We start from the raw sequence: 21,131 nt of genomic DNA on the forward strand, positions 1-21,131 counted from the left end.
TGCCTCTCTTGTGACACACTCTCTTCTCAGGCTGGGCCCTCACTCATATTCTGTACTTGTGCCCAAACTGTGATCCTGCCTGGCAAGCTCCTCTCCTCTTCATCCGATTTCTCCTGCTCCCTCCAGCCCTAAGCTCAAGGCCCACCTCCTCCAGGAAGCCCTCTCTGACTATCCCAGCCCCCAGCGGTCCCTTCCTTCTCTAACTCCCTAGGCACTTACCTCCCCAATTTGCCACAGTCGCACGTGAGGTTAAAGTATTTCCATGCTGGCTGTGCCGTCTGGCCATCTCTCATAAGAGCCCTCTGAGAATGGGCGACAAGGGTCCCCTTCTCCCATTTTACAGAGGAGGAAACTGAGGATCAGGAAGCTGTGCCTAAAGTCACAGGGTTCTGAGCTTGAAGGGACCTTAGAAGTTGCCTAGCCCAACCCCCCTCTTTTTACAGAAGGGCAAACTGTGACCCAGAAGAGAGAAGGGAGCTGGCTAAGACCCCTGATGGCTGGATGCAGGGCCAGGACTTGAACCCAGACCCCATCTCTAAAGGCAGTGAGCATTTTTCCCTGCCTCATGCTACTTGTGGGTATCTCCCGTGTCTCCTTCCCAACACGGCAGAGACCGGGGCTGGCCCAAAGTTCATCACTCCCTTATTAAAGGCTACCAGCCTTCTCTCTCCAAGCCTGCGGATCAAGGAGACATCCAAGGTCACCCAGAATAACAGGATCTCGAGTCCAAACAGAACCAAGCCTATCTAGTACCTTCTGGAACCCGCCGTGGGAGCACAGCCAACAAGTGCTTCTCCAGCTCTAAGCTCCTCGTCCTGACCGCCCAAATGGCCCCCTGAGGGGCAGTATGGCGCGATGTATAGTGTCAGGGATGATCTCTGGAAGACCCGGATTCAGATCCCGCACTGTGTGACTGGTGGAAGGGACAAGCCACCTGGACCTCGGTCTCTGCATGTAAGCCTGGGAATCACCTGTCTGTGCTGAGGCAGCACGGACCAGCGGTCGGGCTCCCTGCCTTCTCTGGCTCCGTGACCCCGAGCGGGTCAGGGCAACTTTATGAGCTGCAGACTCGTTGCCAACTGTCTACACTCGTCTAGACCCAGAATGGAGCCGCTTTCTCACAGGACTGAGGGAGGCTCGAAGGAGAAAGTATCTGGACCAGCTTCTGCCATTTGGGTTGGAATGAGCTCCTTGGAGGCAGAGGTGACTTTGTTGATCGTGTCTTCCCAGCGCTTAGCATACAGTAGGTGTCTAATAAATACTTCTCAAGTTAAATTGAGGGGGCTTCAGAGAAGGTGTCAGGAGTAAGAGCAGACAGAACTGGCTCCTGAGTCAGATAACCTCCCTTTTCCAGCCGGGCTCTGCTCTTTACTAGCTGGGATAGCCGGACCCTCTGAGATCCATCCAGCTCCACAGCATCCTGTCCCTCAGCCCTCCGGCCCCCTTACCTGACCACTGCCTTTCCTGCCACGCGTCGGCTCTGCTCTTACTCCCATCTCCCCCTGCTCCAACCCTGCTCCTGAATGAAGCCGGAGACAACCATGGACCGGCCCTGCCCGGTCCACTCCTGTTTCCCGTTACATAATCTCAGCCAAGCCCTCGCCGGGACCGACCGATCCACTTACACCTGCCTGAGCAGCTCCCGCTCCCACCCTGCCAGCAGCCCTTGCAAACCTTTCATCTTTCTTCAAACCTCCTTTGCCTCACACTTTGCTGGAAAAAATGGAGGTTGTTCACCAAGAGCTCCCTCTTCTTCCCTCATCATTCGGCTGGATCAGCTGCCTCTGCCACTCCCTCCTCCCCCCACCCCGTCTCCTATTCCTCCCTTTTGCCAAGGTTTGCCCCCTCCCCAGCATCCATCCCCTCTCACTAGTCTGCAAACTCTTTGCCTACTGGCTTCCTTCCTGCTTTTCATCCTCCAAAAACCCTCGCCGATCCCTCCACTCCTTCCCTTTCCCGGTGGGAGAACTTCCTGAGAAGGTCGCCCTGAGCGGGCGCTTCTGCTCTCCCTCTTCTCTGCCTCGTGGTCCTGCTCTTCCCAAAGCCACCGACTACATCCTAATCGCCAAAAGCAGCGGCCTTGGTCAGTCGCCACCGCTCCTCTTGAGCTCTCAGCAGCCAGGCCACTGTCCATTCCCCCTTTTCATTGCTATGTCCTATCCGGTTCTCCTCCCATCAGCCTTTGCAGAACCTCCATCTCCATCTTGCTCACACTGTAGACTCTTTCCTGATCCCCTTCTCCCGCTTTGCTGTTTCACTCATCAATCTCGTCAGCGCCCATGGATCCAATGATCATCTCTAAGCTGATAACTCCCAGGTCTGCGCAGGAGCCCTGACCTCTTTCCTGACCTCCAGCCTGCATCCCTAACTACTTCTGGAATGGCAAAAACTGTGGTCCCAGTCCCTATGTTCTCCCCTCCCCCTCTTCCTCGTACTGTGGAGGGCACTGCCACCTCCCCAGTCACCCAGGCTCCAAGGGGAGGAGTCACCTTGACCTTTGCTCTCTCCCGTCCTTCATGTGCAACGCCATGCCAGATCCTGTTAACTTTGCCTTTGCATCTCACTTTCCCCCCTGCCCCATCTCTCCACTGCCCACTGCCTCCATCCTGATCAGGCCCTCACCAGCCCCTGCTCAGGTTATCGCAGGACTTCTCATCAGCTTCCCTGCCCCCACTCCAAGCCCTTCTCCTTGCATTGTCACACCTGTCTGACCATGGCAGCCCTTCCTGAAGCAACCCCAGTGGCTCCCCGTCCCCTCCAAGATTAAATGGAAAAGCTCGGTTTGGCGTTTGAAGCCCTCCGTAAAGTAGCCTCCCCTTTTCCAGTCTTCGCCCACCTGACTCCATCTGAGAGCCAGGAACCCTGTTCTCTTTGCTGTGCCCAGCACAAACATTCCACCTCCTACCTGCATGCTGCCCCCAAGCCTGGAATAACCTTCCCCACACCCCAAGAAGCCCTCCGAGACTGTCTACATCCTGTCCCACACCTACTTCCCCATTTGTATGTTGCGTGTCTGTTATCTCCATTAGATCAGGGCTCCCAGGAGTAGGGACCGTCTTTTGCCTTCCTGTGTATCCCCAGTGCCTCGCCCAGTGCCCGGCTCATGGAGGCGTTCCCTAGTTCCACTTGCCTTGCCTAGCCTTGCTCCCAGGTGGCTGGAGCTGAGACCTTTGGGGTCAAATCCTGCCCCAGTCACCAAGTGCCCTGAGGTTTGCATTGCACCATGGGAGGTAAGCACAATTTTTATTCTCATTTTACAGATGAGAAAACTAAAGTCAAAAGGGGATAAAATTACTTGCCCAGGAGTATCTGAGGTGTGGTTTGAACTCTCCCTGAAGCCAGATCTTATGCATGAGCTGCTTTGTGGCTTGGATCTCCTTGGGCAAGCCAATTAACCTTTCTCAGCTTTAGTTTCTTCATCTGTAAAATGGGTAATAACCTATCTCCCATGATTGGTGTGAGGACAATGGTGAAAAATACTTTCAAAGTTTAAAGTGCTATAAGATGCAAATTATCCTCATCATTGTCACTTGAGACCCGACCAACATGAGGAGAGCTGACCTAGCGGGGGGCTCCCTGCTTCCAGATCTGCCTTGCCATTGGTGGCATTAAATAAGCCCCTTCCTTTCTCTGTGACTCTATTTCCTTCTCTGTAAGACCAAAGGGGTGGCTCTAAGTCTCTCCTGACTCTATTATTTCAAGCCCTTCAACCTTGGTGTACAATTAGGATCAGAATCACTAAAAGTTCCCCAAGGTCCTGTCTCGAGTGGCTCTGCCATTAGTCTCCCCCACTGCACTTATGCCCATCTAGCACACCACCTTTCCTTCAGAAAAGCCTCTTCCTTTCTCTGTGACTCAATTTCCCTCTCTGTAAAACCAAAGAGTTGGCCCTAAGGTCTCTCTTGACTATTACTTGGAGCCCTTTAGCCTTGGTATAAAGCCATGATCGGAATCACTGAAAGTTCCCCAAGGTCCTGTCTCGAATGGTTCTGCCATTAGTCCGCCCCCAATGCAGTTATGCCCTTCTAGAGCACCACCTTTCCCTCTGCCTTTCCCCGTGTGTGTGTGTGTGTGTGTGTGTGTGTGTGTGTGCACTTGTGCTTGTAGCCTCACATATATCTGGGGAAACGGGAGAGCAGCTAATGAAGCATCAGCTACACTTCCTAGTGAAAAATTCCCTGTGGCTCTGCAGATGACCAAGTGATTTTGGAGAGCTGGAAGGGGAATTACTGGCTTATTACAGATCCAATTAAGGAGCCCGTGGGTTCCCTCTGGACTCTGCAGCACCACTGCATAAGAAGAAACCTGTCTCAGTGGTCCTACGTGTCTGCCTGGGAGCTCCCATTAGCCCAGAGGTGACGGCCATTCCCAAGCCCATTCCAAGCAGGGACTGTTCCCCAGTTTAGAGGGGCCCAGCCCTGTGGGCTGTCTATAGCTCAGAGCCCTCAGCATTCACTAGCCCAGTCTTCTCAGAAAAGAGGCAGAGAGATCCATTCAGCCTTGACTTCAGCAGAACTAGCAATGAGGGCTGTCCGGAAGGGAATGGGGGGCCGGGAGACGTTGCAGGAGGGCTCCCTTCCCCTTCTGCCTTTTAGAAACAGACAGATCCCTTTTGGGGGAGTTATTCTCAGGATCCATCTCAGGGATGGCTGCTTGAGGTCCCTTCCAACTCTCAAATTCTGATTCTACTGAAACTAAGAACTAGAGACGTGAGCAGCTCCAAGTCTCACAGATGTCAGAGTCGGGATTAGAACGCAGGTCCTCTGACTTCAGGTCCACCAGTCCCCTCTCAGAGAGGCAGCAGGCTAAATGACTGAGAGGATGGTCAGGAGGGTGAGTGTCCCTTAGGGAAAGGTCTGATCCCGGTGTACCTCCATGCTCCTGAACATTCAGGGAATCGAGTCCCCATCCCTTCAGCCGAGGTGATACCTCCTCCAACAAGCCATCTTGGATTACTTTCCCGTCCAGGTGAAAGCGAGCTCTGCCTGCTCATTCCTTCTAGCCCCTGTGAGGATTTTCCCAGAGGCTCTGAAGGGCTTTCTGTTTAGGTACAGAATAGATGAAGGACTGGATGTACCCCAAGATGCCATCTGCTTTGGGATTCTGGGAGATGTTCAGCAACAGAGTCAGGTTCCTAACAGATCTGGAAGGAACCTTAACATTCATTTTAACTCCTCATTCTATCATAAGTCAGAAAAAGCAAAGTAAATATTAAAATCTGACGTAAACGGAAGATGAGGAACGTGAATCCCAGACACGGGAACTGATTTCTCTAAAGCCACACAAGTAATAGCAAAACTGGGATTCCAATTTGGGTTCTTTGCCTCCAAATCTGTACTCTTTCCCTTAGAAGAAAATAGATATAAAAAGGCCTTCAGGCAGTTCTATAATGAAAGATCTGAGCGATGGATATGGTCTTTGAAAATGCTCTGTGCCATTGCCACAGCTTCTCAGGAAGCAAAAAGCCAACTTGTCACTTACAGGGCAGCCTCTAGCCGGACCCTGGGAGTGAAGGAGATGAAGCCGTTTGAAATGTAGATGATGTTCTTTTTCTCCCCAATCTAATTCAGCAAGTATTTATGAAGTTCCTATTAAATGCAAAGCACTACTTTGCCGGAGCCAGAAGGGCTGACTAGGAGACCAGAGACCAAACCACCATCTAGCATCGAAGAGGAAACTAGGGAAGGATCGGGCTTGTGATTGCTTCTTCGTATTCCTCTATGGAAGGCAAACAAGAGGAATAAGGATGGAGGGATGGAGACAGAACAGTCTCAAGACCTCTCAAGAAGGGTTTCCCCAGACCAAGATGGAGCCGTGGTTGGGTACTGCTCCTGTGGACACAAACCCTCCAGAGCAGATTCTCAGAATCACAGGATCGTGAAAATTGGAAGAGAACCAGCTGTGACCTGGTCAAATCCATCCATGAAAGGAACCCCTACCATAGCATACAGGTGTATGTTTTGACAAGAATCTGTGTCGATTTAAGGTCAGCTATCGAAAGGGTAAAGCTGCTCATTGGGAGTAAGAAACGGGAAGATTTCCATGGAGTCCCAAGAGGACAACATATCCGCTTGGCTTTGTTTCTAGGTAAGGCTAAAATAAAGTGACTTTTGACAAGTGACTTAATGCCCCTGTGGTGATGCTGTCCAGAGACTGGGAAATGAGATCCTGACCTGGGGGATGCTTCTCCTCCCATTCCATGGAGACTCAAAAAATCCTTGTAAAGCAGGAAGGCCATTCCTCCCCCAAGAAAGATATTGCTGAGACCGACTGAGAAAACAAAGGCTCGGAATGGGTATCATTTTTAGCAGGAGGCCTTTCCGAGTTCCCACAGTTCCTAGTTCCTTCTTATCTCCTCCACAAACAGAACTATTTGTGTACATGTTGTCTGCCCCATTAGAATGAAAGCTTCTCAAAGACAGGGGCTCTTTTCACTTTCTCTTTGTATCCCAGTGTATGCACTAGCCCCGAGTCAATAAGTGCTTAACAAATGCTTGTTGACTAGTTGACTTGGGCCCTCTCACTGCTCTTTGACTCACTGCTCCCCATCCCCGTCCCTGTGCATGTGGTAGAAGCCCTGATGAGGGGAGGGGGGCTGCAGACCTCAATCTGCCCTTAACTCAGTGGGGGGGCTTGAGCATCGCCCGCCCCACTCCGGACTAAAGTCTTCTCAGATGCAATGGAGGCATTGGACTATGTGAGCGCTAAAGGCCCTTCAAGCTCGCATTCTGGGCCTCCTCACTGCCTTTATGCTACTGCCCAGACAACCAGAAAAAGCAACAGGAAGTGACTGCACACAGGTGGGACCTTTACCTCCCAAAGGAGGATCTGCCTGGCAACCACTGACATGGTCAACTTCAGCACCGGAGAGGAGGAAAGCTCCCATAATGGGGACACACACAGTAATGAGTGCTCAGCTCACACAGGTCACATTTGTGCACAGACCTGGGGGGGCGGTTTCTGCTCTTGTGTGAGTCCCACTGGTCCCAGGAAGGGATGGAAGCGGTGCGGGAGCCCTGGGGTGCCTTGTGTGCCCACTATATACTCAGCTAATCAACAGAAAATTTCTCATGCCCTCGGACTAACAGGCTGGCACAGATGCCCCCTGGGAATGTGGCTCGGTAGCTGCCTGAGACAATGCTCAGCTCCATGTACACGCAGCCTGTGTATTTTTGCTCTGTGTGTGTGTGCACGTGTACACAAAGATCCAGAATCTAGACACATGGATCTGGATCTTGGCTATCTGACCTGGAATAAGTCACCTCTCCACCCCCATTGGCCCTTCCCTATGCCCTTATCACATCACTGAGTGGATCCTGAACTACAACTACTCTGCTGAGAGGGGCCCTTGGCAGCTGTTTGGAGCTGGGAAGGCCTGGGCCGGCGCCCCCAGACTCAAAACTGGACTTGAGTCTCAGTCACTGAGGGTGTGCCAGACAGGAAGAGGAAGAGGCAGCCTTGGTGCACTGTAGAATCCCTCCGAGTCCCTCTAGGGTGAGCCTCCCTCCCTCCAGGGCTTTCTCCACAATGGGGGAGGGGTTAAGTCTGTCATAGAATAAGAGAGCATCTCATCTCATCCAACCCACTGCTGAATGGAGACCTTTTCTACTGTCCCACTGGCCGCCTCCTAATCCCCCCCTTCTAAAAGCCCTGTGGAGACTGAGCGTGAGGGGTTACTGAGCTTCAAGAGCTGGGAAGGTGTCACTGGCCCCTCACTGGAGGCCTCCTCCCTGGGAAGTCAATATCTATGTGCCCGACTGCTCCGGGAAGAGGCCGCTGTAGGCTGGGAAATCACAGCTCCTTTAGAGACCATGAAGGCTCCCTTTCCTTTGTTCAACTTTCCCTCCCATCTTCCCTCTTCAAGCCAAGGAACAGGCCTTGGCCAGATGCTTGGAGAAGATGCATTTTAAAGGCAAAGAGAAGAGAGAGATGCCCCATTCCCACCTGAACAAGAGATGGCTCTGAGAGAGGAGCCATAGAAACGCCCCTGAAAGCCGGACCACGTTCAGATAATCATCGGACCTCACTTAAACCCAGCTCACCGGCAAGTGAAGACCTCCCCCTCCAACGACCATTCCTTCATGACTTCCTTTACCATGAAGAACCAACAGGAAGAGCCTGGGCTCCGAGGTGACCCCTAACCCCACGGGTCTCTGCCCCTTCTCTGTTTCATTGGCTGCTCTCTCTAAATGCTCCAACTCGCCTAAAGTCTGTGCCGTTCATCCTCCAGCTCTGTTCTCTCTGAGGAGCTCACACACTCTCATTCATGGCTTTGAACATCAATTATCATTGATATGGTGCTGAAATACAGAGAAGCCCTTAGGCTTATCAGGGCGAGTGTGAGTGTTTGTCTCAAAATGAAATGGCCCCAGATTGCTGTTCTATCCTCCAGTTAATTCATTTCTTCTCCTTGTCTGCCTGCCAGTGCAACCTTCTCCCCGGCGTTAGCCCGCGTCAGGCTCTCCTCACTGGCGTCTGATTTACGGCTTCTCATTTAGTGTGGAAAGTGGATCTTCAGGCTTGTTAGAATTGGGTACAAAATCGGGATAAACACGTTCTCCTATAATGGCCATCTGACAAAACAAAGCCTGTGGTTTTTCAGACCATTCCGGCAGTTTAAAAGGCCTTTTCTGCTGTGAAGGATTGAAATCGCTGGAAACCCAGCCCTAGCAAATGGGGCAGGAGGCGCGAGCTGGATTTCGAGCTAGAAAACCAAGATTTGCCACTTCTGAGATGTCCGAGTCTGGGCAGCGGCTCTTTGTGAATAAGAACTCAACCAATATTCGTTGGATTCTTCATTCTGAACTCCCTTTCAGCTTGTGAGCTCCGTGTGGAAAGAGACCTTCCTGCCTAAACTTTGTGTCCCCACCAACCCGGCTCTGCATACAGTTGGTATTTAATAAAGGCCTGCTGAGCTCGAATACTTGAAGTTGCTGAAACTCTCAGAGCCCGCTTTAACCCTTTCTTGCTCTTCTCCCTGGACTCTAACTGGTCACCGAACCCTGTCCTGCGTTACTCCAATTCGATTCACATTTATTGGGCACGGGCTCTGAGCCAGGGACTGCGCCTGCGCTCCACATCGGACCCCCGTGTCGTTCCCGCGGCACAGGGAACCACTTGAAAGCTGCGCCAGCAGAACATCGGTTCTGGCAGGTCCCGCCCCAAACAGAGGAAGGCTCAGCACCGGACTACGAAACCTCGCCAGGCCCCTCTTGAGAAGGCGGACCCCCTGGTAAATATTCCGGGGATCCCGTGAGACCAGGGAGACGACGCCCTAGCCCTCAGAGAGCTTACACTCACGGGAGCAGAAGGCTCCGGCGGGCTTCCCGAGAAACGTCTCCGCGGCTCTGGCTCCCTTCCCGCGCCCGCTGCTACCTCCTGGCTCAGGGCGTCATTTCTCAGCCCCGGTGACAGCCACCGCTTCCTTACCGATGTTCTTGCCTGCAGTCTCGCTCCTTTACCCCAAATAATCCGTCCTGAACCCCCCAGTGCTACTTTTAGCTGAAGCTCCTCTGCTCCCCGCGACCTCCGGGATCAGAGGCTACGCCAGGCTGGCATCCCAGGCGCTTCAGCCCGGTCTCCGCACACCACGCGGGCACGATCTGCATCTCTGCCCAGGCCCTCTCCTTCTCTGGGGGATCTGTGCAAACACTAATCCTTCAAATGCCAGCCTGGCACCTGGCGCAGAGGAAGTGCTCAGGAAAAGCTTGTGAGCTGACTGCTTTGGGGGCGCAGCCCGCCTGCTCCGGGACAGCCTGCATGCTCGCTCCCCCCAGGAGACTGCATGAGACCCTGCTTATTAAGCACTTCCCGAGCTTCAAAGCACCCTCCATCTGGTGGTGATTTGTGCCATTTCTACCGCCCCCCCATCCTGTGAAGTTTATGCCCGTCCTGCGATCTAAGGCAGAATGTCTTCCCCAAAGGTCCCTCTCGCATCTGCACACAGTAGGTGCTTAATAAACGGTCGCTGCCCTTGTATCAGTTCTGCACTGGCCCTCGGCGGGTTTACAAGCAGCGAACGGAAAGCCCCCAGGGCAGGGCCGCCATTTCTGCCAGCCCGCGGTACAGCGCACACCACAAAGCCTGGCTCTCGCGGGTTCCCCCTAACCCGGGCTGGTCCCTGACACTGGGACAAGGCGGGAGGACAGCGGAGGGGGAAGCCCTCGCCTGGCCACCCACCCCCTGCGGCCGCGGGCCGCCTTCTCCCGGCACTGACAGAACCCTCCCGCCGCCCCAAGGCCTCAGACAACGGCTGGCTCTGCCCCTGCGCCCCCAACCTGACTCTCCACCCCCCAGGCTCCTGGGAGGCGGGCGGAGCTTCGGTCCCAGCCCCACCCCCCCCTCACACGGGATCTCATGGGAGTTGTAGTTCTGCATCTCTGGAGATTTCTCCTATCCCCTCCCCCAACTACCTGAGCTTTGACCCCAGACACGGACAGGAAATCCTACAGCCTCCATCGGCCGCTAGCGCCCCCTTTCGGGGATGTTGGGGGGGCCGTCCGAGGAGGGGCTGGCTTCGGGCGGGGTCACGGAGGCTAAGGCCTAACAGTCGTCCCTGTGGGGGTCCCGGCCTGGGGGTGGTACAGGGATGGTCGCCCCTCCTCCCCACGAGTCAGACGGCAGGGGTCCCCGGGGGAGGGGGGAGAGACACTCACCAGTACTAGGCTCGCACTCCTCCAGGTCCTCGTCATCGCTTGGACACTCGGCCGATGCGACCAGGAGGTCATCCGTGTTCTGAGGGAACAGAAGGGGGAGACGAGGGCCGGGCACGTTAGAGCTCCCGAGCACCGAGCGGGACTGGGGGGCGGCCCTGCGCGGCCGGCATGTCCACCTTCCCTGGGCCCCTCCCCACTTGGGCAGCCTCGGAGCGTGGGAGAGGCCCCGGAGAAGCCAGGGACAAGGAGCCAGGAGAGAGGGACCCCCAGGGCGACCTCGGACCGCGGTGGGCAGGGCAACACTGGCGAGGAAAGCGGGGAGGGGGTGGGCGGGCCGGCCCCTGAGGGCCCCCCTCGCCCATCCTGGGCTCCTTCCCCTCCCCCCCTTTCCCGGCTCCCCTCCCCCTTCCAAGCTGGAGAGAACCGGGCCGCACACGCTAATTAGGGCTGTGGTTGCCATGACAACCAGAGCCGACTCTGTCAGCATTTTCTCTCCTTCATGTCTGTTCCCAGAGTAATGGGAGCCCCGGAGCATGTGTGTGAGAGGGAGGGGGGCGGCAGCTTGAGGGAGCCCGGGACCCGAATACCAAGCACCCCCGACCCGGAGGAGGCGGGGAACACCTGGAGGGAGGAGGCCCGCAGGTGGGGAGGATTGTCAGGGAGAGCGGCCCGCCCTAAGCCGTGACCTCGAAGTGCCCTTGCCCTGCCGGCTCCCCAGGCCACGCCCACCGGGCCCTCCCCACCCAGCCCCCCTCCCCCTCCCTCCCACCCGCTCACCTGGGCCTCCTTACCTTCGCAGAAAGCAGGGATCACCGGGAAGCCTTCCCCCATTCACCTGCCCCTCCCCCCAGGGGGTCCGCCCATCCCCCTCTCCCTCACGGGTGGGCCCAATACGGCCCCTTTCCCTCTTCCCAGGACTACTTATTGGGGGGGGGGGGGGAGCGGCTTTTCCCTTCCTCTTTCAGGTGGCTTCGGACCTGCTGCCCCTCCCCCACTGCTCCAACCGAAGTGGGACCATCTGTCCACTGTAGCTACCTTTGCTTCCCGGAGGAGAATGGCCGCAGGCCAGGCCTCCAGTCAGCCACCACCGAGGCTGGCCCTGGACACAGGCCGGCTCCATCTGTCCTTCCCCCCCATTCACACTCTCTGGGGGGCCGAAGGAGGGGAGCAACAAGAGGGGACCGCCAAGCCCGAGTGCAGAGGGAAGGCCTCTGCCCGGACCCCGAGGGTCCAGAGCCCCGGTCCTCCCGGCTTCAGCCCCTCAGCATGGTGCAGCTGGAGCAGACGTCCTCAGCTGCGGCCTTCCGGCCCGGGCTCCCCCCAGTCCCCCACTCTGAAGCTCAGGTCCTTTCCCGTTCTGCACCCTTTGCCCCAACGTTCCTTCCGGCAGGCTCCAACCAGAGAGCCGATTGTTAAATTTCTAGCATGAGCATTTACAGAAATCACAACCCTACCAGGCAGGGCTTACTTGTCCCGGCCGTTAAAGAGATACTAGCGCAGATCTAACTTTTAAAAGCTGGTCCTGATCGTTAAGCCATTTACCCGCAGACCCTTCTCCCAGCCCCGGGGACACGGTTCATGTCTCAGGTCCCTTCCAGCTGAGAGGTCCCCCAGTCTTTGTTCTGCTGCCACAGTCTCTCCTCAAGGGCGAGAACTCCGCCCATCCCTGAAGACCTTCACCTGTCACATCCTCCACAAGTGGTCACCCAGCGAGCCTTAAGACCCGAGGTGCTGGACGGTCCTACTGTCTAAGGCAGCCCCGGTCTCCAGGGGCATCCGCCGCGGCTGTGGAGTCATCTCTCCCCCTGCCTTAAAGGTGCCTTTGTGACCGTCTCTTTCCCTGCTGCTCCCAGGGGCACACAGTCCAAGTCTAATCCCTTTTAAATACCAGAAGAGAAGCTTCCTACTGCACCCCTATCCCCACCTCTTGCTCCTTCAACACATCCCTACTGGGCGGGAACTCAAGGCTTTTCCTTCCCCACCATGGTTGTCATTCTCTGGAAACCCCCAAATCCTTTCCCAGATGTTCCCAGACCCGATCATGATCCTGCCCTCCCAGGAGGCCTGAATGGACAGAGGACCAAAGGACCACCCATTACCCCCTTAGTCACGGACTCTCTCGATGCCTTCTTGGTGACCACATCCAACCCTTGACTGATCAAAACTACAATGGCAAGAATCTGAGTTGGACGGGATCTCATCCAGACCAACCTGCAACGGGGGACAAGGCTCTTCACTAAAAACCCAAGATCTTTTATTGAAAAAGCCTCCAGTCCATGGAGCCTCTTCCATTTTGACCTCATGAGACTGACTCTCTGAATCCAAGTGTAAGACCTGACATTTATAACTCTTCAAGTTTGTCAGGTTCTATTGGGTCTGAGTTCTGAGCTCTGAATCCTGCCTCCCGACCGGTTACCCCTCCCAGATCTGCGCTGTCTCAAAACTCAACAAGCCAGCCTTCATCTGAATCATTGCTCAAAACTGTGAACAGAAGAACATGAGAAAGTGAAGTGCCCATCTCTGCGGCATTCCACCAGAAACCTCCTTCCAAGCCGACGTCCCGCCCCGCAGGTCCGGCCACTCGGGCAGCTCCACATCCCCTAGCTCTTCTACAACCGCAGCCTAAGGCACAGATGCAAATGCTTTGCGGAATTCCAGACAGACTCTACCTACAGCCCGGCCTGGACGTGCCCGGTTTACCCTATCTAAAACGCCGGCTCTTCATGACTACAGCTGCCCTTTCTGGGTGATCACTAATAGTCCCTTTAATAAGACAGCCTAGAATTTTGCCAGGAAACCAAGGCAAACCCACTAGCCTATTGTTTCCTTTCACATTTTATTCTCTTCCCATCTATTTGTAAAATGGGAACATTTGCCCTTCTCTGGTCCTGCTGCGCCTCTTCTGTTCTTCCTGATCTTTCAGGGGTCAATGATGGCAATTAAGCGATTACATCTGCTCGTTTGTCGAGAACGGAGCAATGTCGTTCACTTGGGCTGAGGAACTGGAGCTCATGAGAGGGCACCTGTGGGTCCTGATACTATAGCCTTATTTAACTTGGGCATGAAGTCCCTCTCAACCCTACTTTGTCTGTCCTTTCCAGTACAAATAAAAATGCCATTAGGCAGAAAAACATAAGCAAAATGAGAACTGAGCCGCTCTGCCTTCTCTCTTCCATCTGTCATTATTGTCCCATCTACTCTGAGCAGGAGTCCATTCTTTCTCTGACCAGCCTCTTTTTCTCCAATACAGCTTTTGAAAGAAATGCCCTTTTGATGTTCATATGTGCGTGTGTGTGTGTATACATACATATACAATTGGGGTGCTCTATGTGAACCTCTTTAGATAACCCCCCTTTTTTTCCTTCTTATAATTGTTACTCTTGGAGTCTTTGGAATTTTAAAACTTCCTGGGCTAATTATCATGGAGACCCAGATACTTTACCTATCCCTCCTTGGAACCCTTTGACATCTGCTCTCGCCAAATACAAAGGGATGTTGGACAAATCCTTTTTCTTTATTACAAGCTCTGGATACAGTGATTCTCTACCTTCAACTTTTGCACCTTCTCTACCCTAGCAACCAGTTCTCCTTTGTTGGTGAGAACCAGATTTAGAATACAATGTCCCCTTGTAGTTTCCTCCATCTTTTGAAGGTGAAAATTGTCACTTAAGTCAAGACAAAGGAAAAAAAAAAAAAAGATTTGACTGCTTTTCACTGGGTTTAGAGAGGAAGTTCCAGTAGAAGTCCAGGTGATATGGGCAGTTCTCCCTTTAAGAAACTAGTCCTTTCAGATTGATTTATTCCTTTCTGATTCCCAGCCCCTCCTAGATGATGCATTATCAATTCAAGAAGCTAGGATCTTTGATTCACAAATCCTGGTCAAAATCACCCCTTTGAATTCCAATAGGAGATCCAGGCTTGTCCCAGCCCCCATGGGATCTGAGCCAACTTGGGCTGTCCCAACCCCCATTCTAATGATCTGCTCAGGTGTCCCAACCAAGCAAATTCTAGCCCTCACTGAAATCCAGCAGGAGCCAACTTGGGACTCCACCCACAGGCCCCTTTAGCTAAATCTTTCCTTATAAAAGAGCGAAGCTGGAATCCTCTCTTTGCCAAGGTCCCAAACATGGCAGCCTTACGCCTGGCATGCCAAGGTTCTCTGCCCACTGGAACACTGTTTCCAGTGCCCCCTTATCTCTAGCTTCACTTTTTACTAATTAGACTTTAACCTTACTTTCAAACCCCCAAATAAACCTCTTTTTTCAATCTAGGTTTTCGGGTCTGTAAATTCCTTTACAGAGGACTCTTACGCCGCTATTAGACCTCATTTAACTCCGTATCCTTGCCCTGAATCCAAAGAAGTTGCAGGGGAGCTCTATTTGACTCCCTATATCCCAAACCTGCCACTAGATCTCCTTTAAAACCTAATTTCATTTAGGTACCCCAATTCTAGACCTCATCACAGGTAACTGAAGTGCATCCTTGCTCCTCTTTGCCGTGCTTCTGATCTTTTCCTGAACTCAACCATTTCCTTTTTCCTATTTAGAACACACTCCAATGATAATGACAATTCTAGTTCTATCTTCACCCCAACTTTCTCCACTGAGCTTCTCCAGCCTCTTTTTCCTACCCACCCACTTCCTAGCTTTCTTAATACGAAAATATCTTCCTTCCTTAATAATCCGTGCTACCCTGTCCTCCCCTTCTCTTCTTTTTACCGATTCTGTTTTTTTTTTTTTTCAATCAGGTGTACACCCTGCTCTAGAGCTATATCTCAGATGTGGGTCTCAGTTACCACGTCCCAGTGATGCTTATGAGGTAAATTTGTCTCCTTGCATTAGGAAGTCTAGGCTAATCTTGCTTGCTTTTCAAGTGAAATAAAAAGAGATATGTGTAAAAGATAGTACAGTGCCCAGCATACAATAGGTGCTATATAAATGCTTATTTCTATTCCTTCCCCTCAATCCCTATCACTCCTTTTCAGACATACAAGATCCCTCCAGGCTCAACTTCTGTTCTTTAAGGTCCTTCTCAGCTCTCATTCTCTGTTCTGAGGTCTTTCCTGGTTCTGACATTCTAGGTCCTATGTCCCTGTCACCCACTCCCAGTTCTGCCATTCTATTTTCTACAGTTCCTCCTAGCTGAAGTGGTCTATGGGCCTCCATCTGGTGCAAGGGTCTAAGAGCTAGCTTTTTTGAAAAAAGAATTTTTTTATCACTGTCATTCAACATATTCCTTTTCCTTTACAAACATAATTCTGAGAAAGGACTCTCAGACTTCAGTGGCCTACTGGCCAGGAAGGTCCGGGCATGAGTGGTTAAGAAGCCCTACTCCACTGGATCACGGCACAGGGCCCGAGGACAATGGACCAAACTCCCTAGAACCTACTCTGGACACTCTGGATCAGCCGAGTGGTGACCAGCCACATCCAGGAGGCCGCCCCTCATCCCATGTGGTATGGACTGAAGGTAAGAAAGCTTGTGGTTCTTGTCCTGACTGCTACTTCCCAGCTCTGTGACCTTGGGGTCTTCTTCACTTCATCTATGAATTTCCCATGACAGAAACAAGGCATCCCAAGAGGAGTCAGGCAGGACTGGCCGACGCTTCTCGTTGGGAAAGAACTGCCAAATTTGGGGGACAGCAAATAAGATTACTTTGGCTGGACTAAAAGTCCATGAAAAATGACTCGTGAGATAAAGCTGGGAAAGAAGGTGTAGCCTGGCTGGGAGGAGCTGAGTGACTTTTTGTCATAGGGACCATAGGGAGCCCTCGAAGATTTGAGTGAGAGAGTGACATGGTCATATCTGCGGTGAAACTTTTCTCAGCCCTGATTAAAAGGGATAAACAGTAGAAGAGAGGGAAGCAGTATGGAGGAGGTTAAAATAATCAAGGCAGGAGATGTTCTGAATCTGGTCTCAGATGGTGGCCATATGAGAGAAGGGGACCGAAGGGAAAGATACAGGGGAAGGATGACTGGAGATGGGAGTGAAAGTGAGGGAGAGCTCAGGGTGAGTTGGAAATGACAAAACTCAGTTACAAAAAGGCCACAGGTCCTCAATGAAACACGAAGTGTGGGGGGACAGATTCGGGGGGGTGCTCAGCCTGAGGTACAGGCGCCAAGTTGGGGAGTCAAGTAGTGAGCGGAAGTCATGTGGCTGGAGCCAAGGAAAGAAAGTGGGACGGAGCTGGTCTTCCCAAGGAGGCCGTGGGACCAACCAACAAGCATCTGTAAAGCACTGACTGTGTGACACGCTCAGGTCCACAGCAAGAATATAAGGAAAAAACCACATGGTTCTTGCCTTCGGAGAGCTTCCGTTCTATTGGAGGGAGGGGCGTATAAATGGAAGCACCGGAGGTAACGAAGAGCCAAACCCTGAGATGGAGGGAGCCCGGGGGGAACCTCCATGACTGGAGGCAGAGCAAGGGGACCAAGAAGGAAGGGTCAGGCAGAAGTGAGGGAGAGAGGATCATGGAGGCCCAGGGGAGGGAGAGCACCAGGGGGGAACGGCTGGGCCCACGCAGAGAGCGCAGCGGGGATGAGGACTGAGAAGGCCCCCCCATTGGGTAGGTAAAAGATGGCAGTGCGGGCCAGAGGTGCTCACTTTAGCATTGCAGCCCTGGTGGGCGTGGGGGGGCAGTGGGGGGGCAGCGGAGGAGAAGGCTCTCCAAGAGGCTAAAGGGAGGACACAGAGGCTTGAGGGAATGGCAGGGTTAAGTGAGGGCTGGGGTCTGAAGGATGGAAGAGCTGGGGGAGTTTGTAGACCCCAGGAAAAAAGCCGGGAGGAGAATGACCACAGAGGTTGCTCCTGGGAGCCAGGGAGGGATGGGGTCAGGGACTCAGCGGCAAGAATGTCACTGCCTAGACTGAATAACGTCGGGTGGGAATCACTTTTCATCTTGAAACCTCAGTTTTCTCATCTGCAAAATGGGGATGCTGGAACTCATCCAGTCCTCCTGAGATGGTGTGTGTAACTACACACTTGAGCCCAGCGGCTGAATGATTCAGTCCTGCGCTTCACTTGGGTATACAATTATGGCAGGCTCTGGAAAGCCAGTTATTATTGTTGGAGACAGAGCAGCCTGGAATGGGAAAGGACTCGTCCGGAGTCGCACGTCTGGAGGCGAGTCGCAGAATCTGCCCCCTCTCCCTCCCGACCCCGTTGCCCCCACTCACCTGAGAGCGCCAGTCCTTCCCCAAGCTGGGGGGAGGCTGGCCATGGCGATGACATCACTCTGAAGCCCCTCGGGGTGGGGGCCGCAGCTTCCCAGTCTCCCCCCCCAACTGTGCCCACCGCCCCCGGCCCGAACTGACCTGGGTGGTGCTGTCCCGAAGGGTGGGGGAGCGGCCCCTCCGCGTGGTGGTGGTGGCCATGGTGGTGGTGGTCTCCATGATGGTGGTGGCCATGTCGGCCAGCAGGGTGGTGGCCGTGGTCTCCGCGCTCAGCAGCACGGACGGCCCCTCCCCCACCAGGCGCAGGTGGCCCTCGGTCCGCACATTGGGGTCGCTCTCGGCGGCCAGGGCCAGCACCTTGAGCCCATTGTAGTAGAGGCCAGACACCTGGCCTTGGAAGGGGCGGCCCTGGTCCCGGCCCCCAATCTTGATGGCAGCCTGGCTGTTGAAGATGGTCAGCTGACGGCCTGGCGGGGGGGGGAGGGGGAATCACAGGAGGGGAGAGGAAGGAAGCAGGAGAGGGGGCAGAGGTGGGAGTGGAGGGATGCGAGGGAGGATGAAAGGGGGCGCAGGGGCAGCAAGAGGGCAAGGGGACGGGAGGAGAAAGGGACATGGGGCAGTAGAAAAGGGGATGGGCAGAGAGAGACAGAGACACAGAGACAAAGGGAGCCAAGATGGCAGAGGGGGTGGCAGGGGCAGAGGAGAGACAGGAGGCGGGGGCCATGGGCAGAGGGGATGGAGGAGACAGGGAGAAGCAAGGGAAAGGGCAGGAGGAGGGGCGGGCAGGGCCAAGGACAAACAACCGAAGGGAAAATCCTCGTCAGCTCCAGCCCCTGCCCCTTCCTTAGCCGAGCCGGCGGGGTCCCCGGGGAGAGCCCAGCACTCACACAGCCCCGCTCTGAGGTGGGCTCTCACCCCGAGCTCCTCCCGCCCCTCCTGGTTCACTCTTCCTCTCCTGACCCCCCATTTCTTCTCTCCCCCGGCTGGCGCCCTTCTCCTTCCTCTCCGAGCGGTCAGGACCCCAGCTCAGCCTCAAAGGGCAGAGAGGAGGGGGGCCCCTCGGAGACCCTTAATCCCATCCCCTCCTTCTACAAAGGAGGGAAGCAAGAAGTGGAGGGATTCTGCCCCAGTCTCTGGCCACCCCCCACATCCGGCCAGCGCCTGGGCCCTGGGAACCCTCCCAAAGAGCAGAACCAGGAGAAGCAGAGGGAGCAAGAGGAGCTCAGAGAGAGAATGGGGAAAGAGAACAAGGGGAAAAGGAAGGAGGCAGGTCAGAGACACAGAGACAGAGGGAGACAGAGAGAGACACAGAGACACAGAGACAGAGACAAAGAGAGAGAGAGACAGAGAACAGAGAGACACAGAGACAAAGAGAGACAGAGAGAGACAGAGAACAGAGAGACACAGAGACACAGAGAGACAGAGAACAGAGACACAGAGACAGAGACAAAGAGAGAGACAGACACAGAGACAGAGAGAGACAGAGACAGAGAACACAGAGACACAGAGACAAAGAGAGACAGAGAGAGACAGAGAACAGAGAGACACAGAGACAAAGAGAGACAGAGAGACAGAGACACAGAGACAGAGAGAGACAGAGAACAGAGAGACACAGAGACAAAGAGAGAGACAGAGAGACAGAGAGACAGAGACAAAGAGAGACACAGAGACAGAGACAAAGAGAGAGAGACAGAGAACAGAGAGACACAGAGACAAAGAGAGACAGAGAGAGACAGAGAACAAAGAGACACAGAGACAAAGAGAGACAGAGACACAGAGAGAGAGAGGGAGAAGGAGAGACAGACGAAGTACAGTGAGACAGATAGAAACACAAACAGAGACAGAAAGAGACACAGAGACACCCAGAAAGAGACTGGCAGGCAGATGGACAAGGGGAGGGAGAGCCCGCCCCTGCCCCCATCCCTCCTCCTCTGAGCCTTCTCTCGCCCTCGCTCCCTCCTCTCCCCCAGTGCAGGGAGGAGGCCATGGCCTGCCTCCCTCATCCCACGGGCCCGGGCCGGGGGGAGCAGGGCCTCTGCCCCCCAGATGGAAGCCAAGCACCGACACGGATAAACGTTAAAGGGACCTCACTTTGCTGACAGCCAAGGGCTCCACTTTGCTCCGGGGGCCCCGGCTGGCCGGGCACACCCCGGGATTCGCACCGGGGGCCGGCCGTTTTGGTTGGTTTTGCTTTTTAACTGATCTGGGGGTCGGTTTAACCCTCTGAGTTTGCTGCGTTTGTCATTTGGTTTTTAGAAAATCATTTTAATTGTGTTTAAGCTTCGGTTTAAGTCTGGTTTGGGGGTTGGTTTGAGGGGGCGGCGCTGGGGGTGGGGCGTGTGTTTGGGCCCCCTTCTCCCCCAGTCCTTCAGCTCCTGCGCAGGGGGCGGTTTAAGTCCTGGCTTTAGCCTCTGGTTTAGCTTCTCTTTATAGATCTGGTTTAGTGTTAGGGTGTCTGCTAGCCCAGCCCACCCCCTAGGGGTCCTGGGCTGAGGCTGGACCAACTTGTGACCCGCTGCTGGTGGTCCCTGCTCAAGCTCCTGGGGCCAGTCACCCCCCCGCGGTCTCTGTCTCCCACCTTCCTCAGGCACCAAAGCCCTTCTCCCCCCCGGATGGCCTCCCCCTGGCCCGGGTGTGCTCAGGAAAGCACAAGGGCCCTAAGGCAACAGTCACAGACTCTGCTTTCTCTCCCCTAGTTCTCTCACGTCACTTTTGGGGGGCTCTATTCACCCCACATCTGGCCGGGGGTGCCGGACTGAGCTCTCCAGCTGATGCCTCTTATCATAGCCCTGGCTCCCAGGTCAGCAAGGCACTTATCAGCCCATTTCACAGATAAGAACACTGAGATTCAGAGTCCTTGCCAGGATTGGGTTGGAGCCAGGCCCGCTGACAGCGCTTCCGGCGTTCCCTCCACCATGTCAGAGCCATCTCGCCTAGGACCCCTGAGAGGGGCTGGGGGCCCAGATCACTCTCTCTCCCTCCACCGGCTGCCCGGCAAGGAGACCTCCGAGGCCCTCAGGTCATCATCTGACAGCTGGGGAGACCCAGCCAAGCTGAGATTTGCTCAGGTGGGCACGGCTGGCGAGGATGCAGACCCTTCTGACTCACATGCAGTGCTCTGTCCCTCGGACCCTGGCAGGGGAGATCCTCCCTCACGCTGCGGACCCTTCCATCCCTTTCCTTCTTGAGGGTCGGGCTGCCCCACTCCCTCAGGTCACAAGCCGGCCCGGCCTCAGCCCGGGCTCTCTCTCGGCCACTGATTCCAGGACGGGGGGTGGCTGACGGAGAGGGGACCCTGGGGACCC

General features: G+C 54.5%; 1 protein-coding gene and 1 long non-coding RNA gene across 8 annotated transcripts in view; one reads left to right on the top strand and one right to left on the bottom strand.

Moving 5' to 3' along the window:
• Window positions 1-21,131, bottom strand: part of NRXN2 (neurexin 2) — a 135,397-nt gene that overhangs the window by 16,921 nt on the left and 97,345 nt on the right. For all 7 annotated transcript variants that reach the window (XM_074276205.1, XM_074276203.1, XM_074276204.1 and 4 more), the window contains 2 exons: window positions 17,968-18,293; window positions 10,656-10,734 (listed from right to left, as the gene is read on the bottom strand). In XM_074276205.1, the coding sequence (XP_074132306.1) occupies window positions 10,656-10,734; window positions 17,968-18,293 (405 nt within the window). The remainder of the gene's footprint in view (window positions 1-10,655; window positions 10,735-17,967; window positions 18,294-21,131) is intronic.
• On the top strand, window positions 11,483-13,797 carry LOC141547723 (uncharacterized). The gene is made up of 2 exons (XR_012483602.1): window positions 11,483-12,471; window positions 12,679-13,797. It is a non-coding gene; the product is annotated as an uncharacterized LOC141547723 (long non-coding RNA).

Source organism: Sminthopsis crassicaudata, chromosome 6 (assembly GCF_048593235.1).
Source record: "Sminthopsis crassicaudata isolate SCR6 chromosome 6, ASM4859323v1, whole genome shotgun sequence".
Taxonomy (NCBI): domain Eukaryota; kingdom Metazoa; phylum Chordata; class Mammalia; order Dasyuromorphia; family Dasyuridae; genus Sminthopsis; species Sminthopsis crassicaudata.